At 39.0% G+C, this 13,956-nt stretch overlaps 2 protein-coding genes across 5 annotated transcripts in view; one reads left to right on the forward strand and one right to left on the reverse strand.

The window, feature by feature from the left end:
- Znf24 (zinc finger protein 24) overlaps positions 1-4,001 on the forward strand; it is a 56,208-nt gene extending 52,207 nt beyond the window's left edge. For both annotated transcript variants that reach the window (XM_026400000.2, XM_026399998.2), the window contains exon 4: positions 1,644-4,001. In XM_026400000.2, coding sequence (XP_026255785.1) covers positions 1,644-2,572 — 929 coding nt within the window. In that variant the 3' untranslated portion in view covers positions 2,573-4,001. The remainder of the gene's footprint in view (positions 1-1,643) is intronic.
- Positions 4,002-6,107: 2,106 nt separating this feature from the next.
- Znf397 (zinc finger protein 397) lies at positions 6,108-13,727 on the reverse strand. 3 transcript variants are annotated; one of them, XM_077792375.1, is made up of 5 exons: positions 13,241-13,640; positions 13,081-13,139; positions 11,488-11,982; positions 11,148-11,289; positions 6,108-9,585 (listed from the first exon to the last, which is right to left on the reverse strand). In XM_077792375.1, the coding sequence occupies exons 2-5, from the start codon at positions 13,081-13,083 to the stop codon at positions 8,537-8,539; spliced, it is 1,689 nt and encodes a 562-aa protein (XP_077648501.1). In that variant the 5' UTR covers positions 13,084-13,139; positions 13,241-13,640; the 3' UTR covers positions 6,108-8,536. The 3 variants fall into 3 exon arrangements, with proteins under 3 accessions (XP_077648501.1, XP_077648502.1, XP_026255788.2); XM_077792376.1 differs by lacking the exons at positions 13,081-13,139; positions 13,241-13,640 and adding an exon at positions 13,649-13,727; XM_026400003.2 differs by having other exon boundaries at positions 13,081-13,640.
- Between the last annotated feature and the right edge of the window lie 229 nt (positions 13,728-13,956).

Genomic DNA, 13,956 nt, shown 5'->3' on the forward strand with positions numbered 1-13,956 from the left:
TGAGTAGCTTATAAACAGCAGAAATTTATTTTTCACAGTTCCAGAGGCTAGGAAGTTCATGATCAAGGTGCCAGCATATTTGGTGTTTGGTGGAAAGCCATTCTCTCATAGATTGCACCTGTGTACTTACATGGTAGAAGGAGCCAATGAGCTTTGCTGGACCTGTTGTATAAGGGCACTAGTTACATTTATGAGGGCTCTGCCTCCATGACCTAATCATCTCCCAAAAGATTCCACCTGCTAATACCATCACTTTGGGAGTTAGGATTTCAGCATATGAATTTTTTGGGGAAAAGGATATTCAGACCATAGGAGGAGCCAACACTCACTGCAGCCAAGGGCAAGAGACATCAAACTAGTAGTGAGGTCTGCATTGGCAGTGCAACATAATCTAAAGAACATTAAGGCTAAAAGCATCTGTCATTGAGCAATCAGAGGTCACATTCTTAGTTAAAAGGATTTTATACTAAACATGTCACTGAACGGGTAGCAGGTGTGATAAAGGAAAGAGCTATTCTAACAGAGAAGCCTATTACTTCTTTCTCAAAGAATATAAAACGAAAGACTTGTTTTCATACAAAAACATAACTTTTCCAAAGAAAAAATGAGTTTTAAATTATTTTTTTAGTTCAGCTACAGTCCTGCTTCTTTCCAAAGGGAAGGCAGATAACTCAGAGAAAACTGAAAATTTTGAGTTTAAGCAGATTTGTCTCAATTCTCACTCTACCAATTATTAATTCTATAGCCTTTCATACTCTTTCTGAGCCTCAGCTTCCTGATCTGTAAAATGTATATAAGTTTAGAGGACTTTGGGAGGATGAGAGCAACTTCAGAGTTCTAGAAATAATTCAATTGATATCACCCGTTTCTGTTGTAAGTTACAAGAAATCTAGAAAAAAAGAGGAGCATGTTGTATGAGAACTGGGCTTGGATCCAGGCAGTCACATTTGCCAATTGTTTCCATCGACCTTCTTTGATCCCTTACACTTGAAAAGATGGACCCCTAAGGCTCCCACCTAACCCCAGAGTGAGTCAGGAATCCCGATACATTCCTTTCTCATGCTTCGTATATCTTATTATATTGCTTGTTTTTTATTTGTTCCATTTGAAACCTGCTAGAATCTGCTATTGCCTTCATGCTTTCTAGTTCTTTTCCAGCTACCTTTGTTCAATACTAACCTCCTAAGCATTTTATAATCATATCTCCTGCTCTCTTACTTTGCTAGAAGTACCATTGATTTAAGACTCAGACATCTTTACCCTGATTATTCTGCATCATATCTTTTCCTTTCCTGCATTACCTAAAATACATTCTTCTCTACTCCAGAATCATCTCCTAGCTTTATAATTTCTCACTGATACTCCTATTTATCACCTCTAACTAAGGGCTTTCCTAGTTCATTGTCACTCCTCTCCAATATTAACTCTCCTTGTCTGTCTACTTGACTTTCAGGGGGTCACCTCCCACTACTCCAGGCCACTTCACTGAATTTTCCTAGATTAGGAAGCTAGTTTTAAGAAATTTTCCTCCTAATAAGAAAATACCTATTTCATTTGTTTTATTTTCTGCTCTTACTACAATAATTTCCTTTCTTTCAACATGGAGAGTAAATGACACTTGCATTTTCTATTCACACTTTTAGATGGCAAGATGGTAGCTGACAAAATGTTGACAGCAAAGCAAGAAATTATTGAATGTGTAGCCTCAACTGCTATATCTCCAGGAAGACTTCTTGGGAAAATTGCTTCAGTACAGATAGTTGAAGAAGCTTTGGACGGTCTGGACAACTCTGAGATGCAAAGGGAAAGTGCTACAATGAACAAAATGAGTCAGCTCCCTTCCCAGGAAAGACAGTACAGCCTGGCAATGTTCAACAAGAAAATCCCCACAGAGCAGTGTTTCCCTGAATGTCATGGAATTGAAGGAAATCTCAATCTGAACTCAAATGATATTACACCACAGAGAATTCACACAGGGGACAAGCTCTATGAGTGCTTTGACTGTGGGAAAGCCTTTTGCCAGAGCTCAAAGCTGATTAGACATCAGAGAATTCATACTGGAGAGAGACCTTATGCATGTAAAGAATGTGGCAAAGCCTTCAGTTTGAGCTCAGACCTTGTTAGACATCAGAGAATACACAGTGGTGAAAAACCATATGAATGTTGTGAATGTGGAAAAGCTTTCAGGGGCAGCTCAGAGCTCATTAGGCATCGGAGAATTCACACAGGAGAGAAACCTTATGAGTGTGGGGAATGTGGGAAAGCTTTCAGCCGGAGCTCAGCCCTTATTCAGCATAAGAAAATTCACACTGGTGATAAAGGCTATGAATGTATTGAATGTGGTAAGGCTTTTGGTAGGAACTCTATCCTTATTGAGCATCAAAGAATTCACACTGGAGAGAAACCTTATGAGTGTAATGAATGTGGAAAATCCTTTAATCAGAGCTCAGCCCTTACCCAGCACCAGAGAATCCACACTGGGGAGAAACCTTATGAATGTAGTGAATGTAGGAAAACATTTAGACATAGATCAGGTCTTATGCAGCATCAAAGGACACACACCAGAGTTTAAGTCTGAGTAAGAGTTGTATAATTGTGAAATGCAAAAAATTCACTTTGAGGATGAGACTCAACAGAAGATAGAATTTTCCTGAGAGTAGGGTGTCTGTCCTTCCAGCCCAGTTCAGTTCTGTAAGAGGAGATCCACATGATTGTTATGATTGTTAAGTGTTAAGTGGAAAGAATTTTTTTTAAATCAGGTCTTTGAAAAGAATGGTGGGTATTCTCTAGAAATGCCTAACTTTATCTGCATGAAGTCTCTCATCAATACCACCTTTACCTCACCAACCCAAATATAACTGCCACCGTGCAAGTCCAGAATTATGTACCTAAAAGAGCTCCTTACATGATGGCAAGGATAAGATCCCTGCTCAGCGTTTGTGCAGTTGGTAGGTGAAGGCATGTACTAAGAATTATTCAACTACCTGAATTGTTGACTTGTATGGGAAATGTTGAATTATGCCTTGGCTTGTTTTAACAAGATCCAAGGCAGTTTAATATTATCTGAGGAATGGTGGTTCATTGTTCCCACTTCCCGTTTCTCTCCACAGCCCTATGCTTCCTACAAGGCCAATTCAGGTTTGCTTTTTAATTAAGCACCTGCTGTGTTTAGCTATTTGGGACAGATATGGTCATTGCTGTCCCAGAGTTAAGAGTTAATGGAATATACATATTTACTAAATAAGTAAGTAAAGTGCAATAAGTACTTTGATAGGATAAATCCAGGGTGTTTCTGGAGTACATGGCAGGGCTACCTTACCTGATCTCTAAAGACTTCTTGGATGTGCTAACATCTCAGTTGAGACCTAAACTGTAGAAATTAGCCAGGTCAAGGGCAGAAGAAGGCAGAGGTTATAGGACATATAAGGCATGAAAAGAAGAGAATCTGGAGACATCAGGACTCTTCACTTAGCAGGAATTAGTTGTCATAGTCTGGCAGGACATGTGGCTAAGAAGCCAGGACATGTGCCTAGAAGATATGTGTTGGATTTTCTCTATTTATAATCACTATACAGAACTTATAACCTATTACATTTTCAAGTACTCAGAATGAGGGTAGTAGAAGACTGGTACATCTTATGGAAACAGGCATGATGCACACCAAATAAAGAATATACATTGGAGGCTATAGGGACAGTGAGGGCTAGAGTGTGTGTTTTATGACCCTGGATCTCAGGAAATGGGAAACTTCCAGGGACCCAGAAATGAGAAGTTTGCCTTCCCAGACCCTATATTCTTCATTCCCTTACCCTAACCCTCAGCACCAGCTCTGTAAACTCTAAGCCACTTGAGGGCAATAAATATTTGTTAAATTAACCAGATTCCTCAAAATTATATTTTCCTAATTTTTACTTTGGCAGTTTTAATTAACTTACAATTGTTGAGGGTAATTAATACTTAAGAACTTTTTTCTTTTTGGGGGTACTAAGGATTAAACTCAGGGGCAGTAGACCACTGAGCCACATCCTAGCCCTATTTTGTATTTTATTAGACAGTGTTTCACTGAGTTGCTTACCTTCTTGCTAAATTGCTGGCTTTGAACTCGCAATCTTCCTGCCTCCGCCTTCTGAGCTACTGGGATTACAGGTGTGCACCACCATGCCCGGCCCTTAAAAACATTTTTGAAGACTTGATGTTCATAGTTACTGTGGGTAATAGAGATGAAATTGGGAAGGATCTTTGTGCCCAAAGTTTATGCAGTTGTCATTGAGTGAGATCAACCATAAGATTAAAGGGATCCTTCACATGGGATAGTGAGTTGCCTTTTCCTATAGGTGACAATCAAATGCTTTAATGTTTTAAACAGCATTTGATGGCTTTTCCTTATTGTAAATGCTGATAATACAGAACATATAAATTACCCACAATCCCTTTACCCATAGAAACACTTAACATTTTAGAGTACTTTGTGTTTTCTTCTCCAATCCTAACATTCTTGGCAAAAATATTATAAATAAAAGTTACTAATTTTAACATATGTTGAGTATACCCTTTAACTGTTCAGTATGAGAATGTAAAGCAAGATGTAATAAAATTTGAGTTTTAAAGTTTTGCTTTGAAATTATTCATTCAGAAATAGGGAGAACACTAACAGGAGTGGAAGATAGGAGATAAAGAGGTTGTGGGAATAATTCATGGAATTGGTATTCTCAATTTTTATATTCTGGGCCAAAAAGTGTCAGGAAACTATCTGGTCTCTATGATTGCAGTTCACTGGCAAAGTCATAAGAGGTGACATCTGGTGGTGGTGTTGAAGGACCATGAGAATGAGACTACTAGGGAATCTCTTTAAACACATGCATCTCCTAGTCCATTAGAATTAAGACTCTTCCTTTTCTTGGGGGGGGTGGTGGTGGTGGTATACACACCAGGTTAGAATCCTCAACATTAACTGCTGGGTAGGACCAAGGACCTGGGAGACCATCATGTCCTTCTTCTCACTCAGCAGGTCTACAATAGAAATCTAAGTTTAGAGAGACCATGGCCAAGGTTCAAATTTCCAATCCTTCCAGACAACCATTAGTTGTTGTCTATGAAACTGAGGGAGAAAGGGAAGGCAGGAAACCAATATTAATATACTGTGCCTCAATTGTACATTTTCTGTTTTTAATCCATTTAAAATTCATTTAAGGCAGACATTTTTCCCTCCAGACTGCTTCTAGTGCAAGAGAAACAAGACAGCCATGAGCAGGGGGAACATTATTTTTCTTTCCCAAAAAAGGCTAGTGAAAGAAAAAAATTTTTCCTTTAATAGCTTATTAACAGTGCCTCTTTAAATAAACAGAAATGTTGAAGCTTCTTCAACTGTGGGATTATCTTCTTCAGCTCCTTTAACACCAACAACCAAAGGTCTTGACCACAAGGCTACTGCTTTTTTATATGTATATATTTTTTGGTACCAACGATTGAACTCAGGGGGACGTGACCACTGAGGCCACATCCCCAGCCCTATTTTGTAGTAGGGTTTCACTGAGTTGCTTAGTGCCTCATAGTTGCTGAGGCTGGCTTTGAACTCGCATTTCTCCTGTCTCAGCCTCCCAAACTGCTGGGATTACAGGTGAGTACCACTGAGCCTGGCTTGCTACTCCCTTTTTCAAGCGTAAGTCTTTAGGGAATGGCTTCTATTTGTACAGGATTTATAATTTTAAGAGGACTTGTTTATATGTATATAAACAAATATATATATTATATATATATATATATATATATAATGTAAAATGGATAAGTCTGCCATTTAAAAAAAAATCAGTGATAAAACCAAGGATAAGTTAATTTTGCTAACAAACTTGAGATTTGGAAAGGACAAATGCTGTGGAAAGCAAGTATTTTTTCAAAATATTTCCCCAATATCCTGCACTTATTTTTGAGTTTTCCTAATTTTTTTCCTTTCGAGTTTTTCGGTGCTGGGGATCAAACAGTGTCTTGTGCATGTTAATAAGTATGTGATCTACCACTGAGCTACACCCTCCTATCCTGTCCTCTAGCCTTAAATAGTGCAGAAAAATTTGAATATATAAAATCACAAGAAAACATTAAATTTCCTATAACCTTACCAACCCAGAGACAACCACTGGGATTGCACATTTCTAGTATTTTTAATGCATAAATGTATTTTTTACATGGGATCATACAGTACAATTGTAATATTTAACAATCTATCATGAATGCTTTATTTCAATATTAATCAACAAATTTTAACAGCTTTTAAGATTTTGTACATTCATGATGGTTTCTGAAGTATATTTATTTTCAGATAGAATTTCAAAGTCCAAAGGCAATGCTTAAGGCTTCCGGTAGTCATTGCTAAGATATTGTCTACTCACATGACACCAGCAATAAATAGAATCCCAATTTCCCTGAATCTCTTATCAATTTTGGAAGTGCCATATCAATTACTTCAATGAACATTTTATGAGATTGACATATATGTGTTGTCCCTTGGCACTTACTCTTTTGTGATTTTCCTATTTTAATGCTAGTTTTTCATGGGAAGATAGCACAGTGATTTTACATAGGGTTATGAGTTCTACCTTCTAGACATGACCTTTAGCCTTCACTTCATCTGCCTAAAACATGGGCTATAATGAGAAATAAATAATGTATACATACAGAGCCCTTAGCAAATACCTATTACATTTCTTACATGTAAGAGCTCTCTAGAGTATTTTTTCCTTCTGCTCTATATCAATTCCTATTTAATGTCTTTTCCTTCTCAGTTTGAGTATTTCTTTGTGGAAAAAGAGGAAAATGAATTGAGCAGCTCTCACCATGTATTGTCACATCTTACCATATTTCCAACTCATATCATTCTTCCATTTTCTCATATTCTTTAAAAATGGACGTTAGGTGTGCTGTCATTCTTACCAGTTACCACATGCCTACTTATATTCCAATAGGAGCATTAATTCTCTTTGCTTCTCATTAGAATTCTTTTTCTAGTCACAAGATTCTAGAGGATTTCCACACACATCTGTTTTTGGTATGTTGTTCCTCTATCCTGTTAGGTCTTTTGAATGGGGTCATGTCTATAAGAAGTGTGGGCAGAACCCACACTTCTGTTGCTGATTAACCTGTACAACTTTCCACTTTATAGTAAATACCAGCTTCTTTGTGCTAGGTTCCTCAGAAGAGGGGAAGTCTTGACTGATCACAGTTGTTACTTGTTGTCATTTCCCTTTGCAAAAGCTATGAAATATCACACATGAGGTGTCTGGAGAGTAAGTCACAGACCCAGCAACTGACATATTTTTTGAGCACCCGAGTCCAAGGAAGTACACTAGAACTATAAGGACAGAGCTTTGAAAATGAATGATTTGGCAGATTCCAACTCAGGGACTTGGGGATTAACCTGGCAACAATTCCAATACTGTAACAAAGGTGTCCTCATACCTAGGAGAGGGAGTCAGAATCTTAACATTTACCAAGGCTCTTTCTTAACCTCCACTTCCTCCATAGAAATTCTAGCCTAGCCTGTATGTTGGGCAAGGACACCACATATTAGCCCTTTCTCTTGGGTCATATCAACCAAGACAAAGCTACTCACTCCTCTGTTGTCCAAGTATTCTAGGATTTTCCTTTTTAAACAGAAATTTCTCGATTGGCTCATATATTGCATTAGGCACTGTGCTTCAGAGACTGGTTCTACCCACACTTCTTATGGACATGACTCCACTTCAAAAGAGCTCAACAGAAAATGCTTCATTGTCCTTTACCTGTTGCTCCTTTTACTATGAACACTCCCCCCTGGCTAAGTCCTTTCATCTTTCATGTCATTTCCCCTATTCCCTTACCCAAAGTTGAGAGCTCCTTGAGTCACATAGCACTGACCACACCATGGTGCTACTACATGATTGACTGCCTTGCCCATTACATGACAGAGATTATGCCTGATCTTCCATTGCATCTCAAGTACGAAGAAAATTCTCAAAAACAAAATAAATTGTTGGATACATTAATTTGTATTATTTCTTCTCATGCATATCTAATTTCTGACCTTCTCTGGACTCAACACTGATAAAACTTTCCTTACTTTTTTTTTTCTGCTGTCAGTTCTGATTTAATAAAAATTTTTGATTTCCTGAGACAAACAGTCCCTTATGCTGTCTACTCTCTCCCAAAGTGGGGGCACAGTGACAATCAGATGCAGTGACTGAGCCTGGGTCCCTAACCCCTTTCAAGACATTCTCATAGAAAATGAGGTTTCAATGTCACATTCCTGCTTTTCATATTTCCTGAGTATTTTTAACAGTAAGCGAAAAGCTGGAAGTAATAATTCTTCCATCCTCTGCTTTCATTAGTCACAGGAAAAAGCTTTTAAGGAACAATTTGCACTAGCACTGTGTAGTGTTGCATAAAGCCTTAGAATGACTCATGACCTAGTAGTTAACCTTTATGGAGTTTTGCTCCAAGAAAAAACACTTCTAACAAAGATAAAAAATCTTACTGAAGCATTTATAATATTCATTGTATTCACAAGTTACTTTACAGTGTGGACTCTCTGATGGCGAATAAGGACTGATCTGTGCCTGAAAGCCTTCCCACACTCATTACATATATAAGCTTCATCCCCAGAATGGATTTTCTGATGCTGAACAAGGGCTGAGCTCCTTTTGAAGGTTTTGCCACATTCATTACACTGATAAGGTTCCTCTCCACTGTGAATTCGCTGATGTCTGATGAGGTTTGAGCTCAGACTGAAGGCTTTTCCACATTCATTACATTCATAGGGTTTCTCCCCACTATGTATTCTCTGGTGGGTAATCAGTTCTGAGCTCTGCCTGAAAGCTTTCCCACATTCATTACACTCATACGGTCTCTCTCCTGTATGAATTCGCTGATGTCTAATAAGCTTGGAGCTCTGGCTAAAGGTTTTCCCACACTCATTACACTCGTACGGCTTCTCACCAGTGTGAATTCTTTGATGTATAATAAGATATGAACTTTGACTGAAGGCTTTACCACACTCATTACATTTACAAGCTTTCTCACCAGTGTGAATTTTCCGGTGTCTAATAAGGGCTGAGCTTTGATTGAAGGCTTTTCCACATTCACTACATTCATATGCTTTCTCACCACTATGAATTCTTTGATGAATAATCAGATATGACCTTAAACTAAAGGCCTTCCCACACTGGTTACATTTATAGGGCTTTTCTCCAGTATGGATTCTCTGATGTTGTGTTAGAGATGAATGCTGCTTGAAACTGTGCCCACACACATCACATCTATAAGGTCTCTCTTCTGAAGGAACTTTCTGACTTGTTATAGAGTTTGTACTTAGAATCAAGCATCTTTGAGGCTCATCATGATGGTCTCTCTTTCCTAAAGATTTGTGTGTGAAAATCACCTGCCTAAAACTACTCCCGTGTGGAGAGGATCTTCTTAATTTCTGCCCCATAGCACTTCCTTGTTGCCAGTCTAAATTGCTTTCACGCTCACTAACCACTCCAAATGAAGGTTCCTGAGAGAGTCCCTGTGAATTTTCTCCTGAAATGTCCTGTGTTGTTGTTTCTTTGTTATCACAATCTGAAATGATAAACAGCAAACAAACAAAAAACACATTAAAGTTTTCCATTCACTCTCTATATTCATTTTCTATGAAAGAAAATTGAAGGATCTACCTACAAAGATGTCACTGTCCATGTCTCTTCCTTGCTTACATTGTCAAGCAACCTCATTCTAACTCACAGTATATTTCTTGACATGTTCTCATCTCCATTTTGCAATCTAGTTTCTGCCTTACCTAATTGCTCATACTCACCACTTCCACTGACACTATTCTCATCAAGGTCACAAACTTCATACCTACATAAATCAATAGGTAATTTTAGGGTCTTATTTAGTCAGCATCTCTGTAACATTGATACTAAGGACCACATCTGTCTTTTAGAGACATTTCCTTCCAGTCATATTTGACTAAGTTCTCGGACTATTCCTTTTCAGATTCTAGGCTAATAACTCAAACACCAGTGTTCCTTCTTTCAGTTCTTTTTTTCTGTTTCCTGGATTCTAATGTATCCTTACTCTACAAGCTCTCTATCCCCTAGGCTCCATTTGCTACTTATATTGTAAGTTAATGCCTCCCCATATCCCAATCCATTTTGTGCTTATTTCCTAAGTATTCAAATGCTCCAAATTAAGTATATCATCAGATATATTTGCTTGTTTTCCCAGTTAAAACACAGTACCACTATTACCCAGGTAAATCAAGACTGAAACACCTTCAACTCCTCTCTCATACTCTGCTTTTAATAATGACCAGAAACTGCAATGCAATTTTAGTGTTGAAGAACAGTTTTCAGTTTTGGTCTTCCCTATGCCTCACCATAACACATGATGATTTATTTACTTTAGCCACTTGGATTAGAAGACTCTAACAGGCCTCTAGTCTTGCTTCCCTCAAATCCATTCTCTACCCCAAAGCTAAATTCTACATTACAAATTAAACGATGGCGCTCCTTCCCCCAACACCTTTCAACCATACCCCTCTATTTAAGAAACTGTATATGTGAATCCCATTTTCTTCTCTATTTTTTCTCAACACTCCTCCCTTGTTAATTCTCTTCGCAAGTCAAACTGAATTCTACTCTTTCTAGGATGAGTTCTGTTCTCTCACCTTCAAGACTGAGGCCTTTGCTTGGGACACTTATCCTTCTGCCTATTTGCCTGGCTTTCTTCTACACATAGTTCAAATCTTAGCTTAGATGATTTTCTCCAGGAAGTGTTCCTTGAACCTTTAAGATTAGGTGCCATTTTTTTTTTTTTTTGGTGCTCCCATAGTACCCAGTGTCTACTTTTAGTCCATAACTTACTATACTAGAAATGTCTTTTTGTTCATCCACCTAGACCTGAAAGCTCCTTGGAAGTAAGACTCGGTACCTACCATAGTACTAGACATGTATCAGCACTCTATAAAGTTTGAATGAATGAATGAATGATAAGGAATGGACACAAGGAGGGCTGACTGAAATTCATGTGCATTACTGAATACAAAGCTCCTAAAGTGAGCACCACTGGTTTAGAATAACAGCAGTGATGCTCATGTGTTGGAAGTTTGATGAGTTCCCAGACAAGTTCCTATTCCTCACCACGTTTAGGGGAAAGGCAGGGTTTCCAAGATTTCAGTTGTGTCTTTAAAGGTTGGAGCTGAATGTTTGTTGACTCTTGGGATGCTGCTAGACATGTCAAATCCTTCCATGGCACTGATGGTCCCTGTGGATTAGCTGGGACCTGAAATTAGTAAAATATGGTTAGCTTTGTGGCAAAATCTCTAGGAAAACAGACCTTGTGAGAGTAGAGGCATAGCTCTGATATACTTCAGGGTTATGGTTCAAGAGATATGTAACTTTTTATCCTATTGTTATGATACTACATGCTCCAGGCTGTAAATTCCATTTCCCACAGCACATGACTTCTGTCTGTTCCCACCTGCTGCACTGGATCATCAAATTCTCTTTCCAAATCTTCCAACAGGGTCACAGCTTCCTCCCCAGTTCTTGGACTATGTTGCTGAACCCAGATTTGCAGCTCCTCAGGTAGGATGCTCAGAAACTGCTCCAGCACCAGAAGTTCTAAGATCTGCTCCTTTGTGTGCAATTCTGGCATTAGCCACTGATAGCAAAGCTCCTGGAGTCGGCCCAGAGCTTCCCGGGGCCCAGGTGTCTCATGGTAACAAAACTTTCTGAACTGTTGTCGAAACAATTCTTGGCAGGATTGGATACTCCCATTCTGTTTAAATTTCTGACCCCAAGAAAAGCTATCTTCTATTTTCACTAGTATTAATTCTTGTTCCTGATGATCCTGAGGTATCTGAGTTGAAATTGCTCTGGAATCCACAGCCATTCTGGAATGAAGCAGCTTAGCAAGAACCTCAGTACAACCAGGTTCTGTGTGTGAGAGATTTTGGGGGTAATCTCTTCTTTCCTAAAGGATATAAAATCACAGTTAACTTATGGTAGGGAAAAAAGTCTCAGGAAGTTGTAATAATAATCAATAACTCAAAGAACATTTAAAGGGAACAGGTTTGAGTCTAATAAGCAACAATAGAATGATCAATTAAAAATCATTAAAAAATCATTATATCTCAGTGTCTCCTACTCTCTAGAATTTCTACTACTGTTAATTTTTTTTTAAATTTTGTTTTAGTTGTAGTTGGATGCAATACCTTTATTTTATTTTTATGTGGTGCTGAGGATTGAACCCAGCACCCCGAATGTGCTAGGTCAGCAGTCTACTGCTGAACCACAACTCCAGCCCATACTGTTAAAAATTTTAGAAGCAAAAGAATGAAACATTAACATGACTCACACAGTGAGATAAATACTTCCTTTTCAATTCCCTCTCAATCATGATTACACAAAGGAGGGAAATTTGTCTTTAACATGTATATAAAACTTACTTACTTTTAAAAATAAAATATAGACCTCAGACTGACTTCCAAGGGTAATAACATCTAGGTAGAATTTAATTAAAAATTTTTATTTGTAGATGAACATAATACCTTTATTCTATTTATTTATATGTGGTTCTGAGGATTGAACCCAGTGTCTCACAGGCACTAGGTGAGCACTCCACCACAGAGCCACAACCCTAGCTGGTGATGCTTTCTATTTTTCGCTAGCTTCTATCTATAGCAGGTAATGCTGATTTTCATTTAAGGTAGTAATAGCACATTTTCAAAAAATTCAGATTAAACATGAGTTGACTTAAATAAAAATATTACAGGGGGCTAAGGCTGTAGCTCAGTGGTTAAGTGCTTGCCTTGAATGTGTGAGGCACTGGGTTCAATCCTCAGCACCACATAAAAATAAGTAAAGATACTGTGTGTTCATTTACAACTAAATAGATATTTAAAAAATATTACAGGATATTTTCCATTTGATCACATTTATTCACTTAATTTCTTTACCAAACACTGAAGCACTTATTACAGGCTCTGTCCTGAGGTGGCATTGGGTTAAAAAGGTTTTAGTTCATGAATCTATTGAGGAATCAACAAAGATAGAACTGTAAAATGCTTACCATGAGTTCAAAAACATGACAGATATAGACACAAAAGATGCAAAATAGATCAGGCTCAGCTGTCAAAAAGCTTAAGGTTATTCTGGGAGCAAAAATTTAAAAATAAACGAAACATAGTAACAATTATGTACCAAGTTTGGAGATATAGACCAAACACTACCTGATTTCCGGATGGGAAGGATAGCCACAGAAGCGTACGCTTTTTATGTTCATTCAGAAGGACCAGTAAAAATTATTAATATTACGGAAAGTTTAGAAACTAATTAGAATATGCAGACTACGAATCTCTGGTTTACCAACCAGCCCGGCTGCACTCAGCCCTCCTATTCTTTATATCCCATGTTAAACCACAGTATTTGCGAAGTCACGGAGGTGGAGGCACAACTATGCTTTCCGCTGGCAGGCAGGAGCTTGAGTGCTGGCCTCTGCTGCCTCCCCAGGACTCTCGGAGTTTTTGCCCTGACCTGGGGGTGGGCAAGCCGAAGAGCGGAACGCCTCCATCTTGCCCCAGCACCCAAATAGGGCGCCAGCCCTACCCTCCCTCCGCCTTGGGGCCCGTGTCCCTCACCGCGAAGCCCAGGAGCCGCCAGGGCACAAGCTTCGACCCAGAGCGGGGAGCCACAAAGACCGGAAATCTGCATCTCGGCCTTCCGCTCGCTCGCCCTCGGGAGCTTCCGTCCGCCCCGCCCCTTGCTCGAGGGTAGCCAATCAGAGCCGCGGGTTCTGTTCTTCCCACCGCCTTTGCTCAGGGTTCCCGGGGCTGGCAGAACCAGAGATGCCGACGAGGTTGAGCGGACCGTAGGTGGCCTCCTTTTCTGAGGCCGCTTTTGCTTGCTTGAACCCGGTCTTCCCGCTCCCCGATTGTAGTGGGTGTGA

Source organism: Urocitellus parryii, chromosome 13, assembly GCF_045843805.1.
Source record: "Urocitellus parryii isolate mUroPar1 chromosome 13, mUroPar1.hap1, whole genome shotgun sequence".
In the NCBI taxonomy this organism is placed as follows: Eukaryota; Metazoa; Chordata; class Mammalia; order Rodentia; family Sciuridae; genus Urocitellus; species Urocitellus parryii.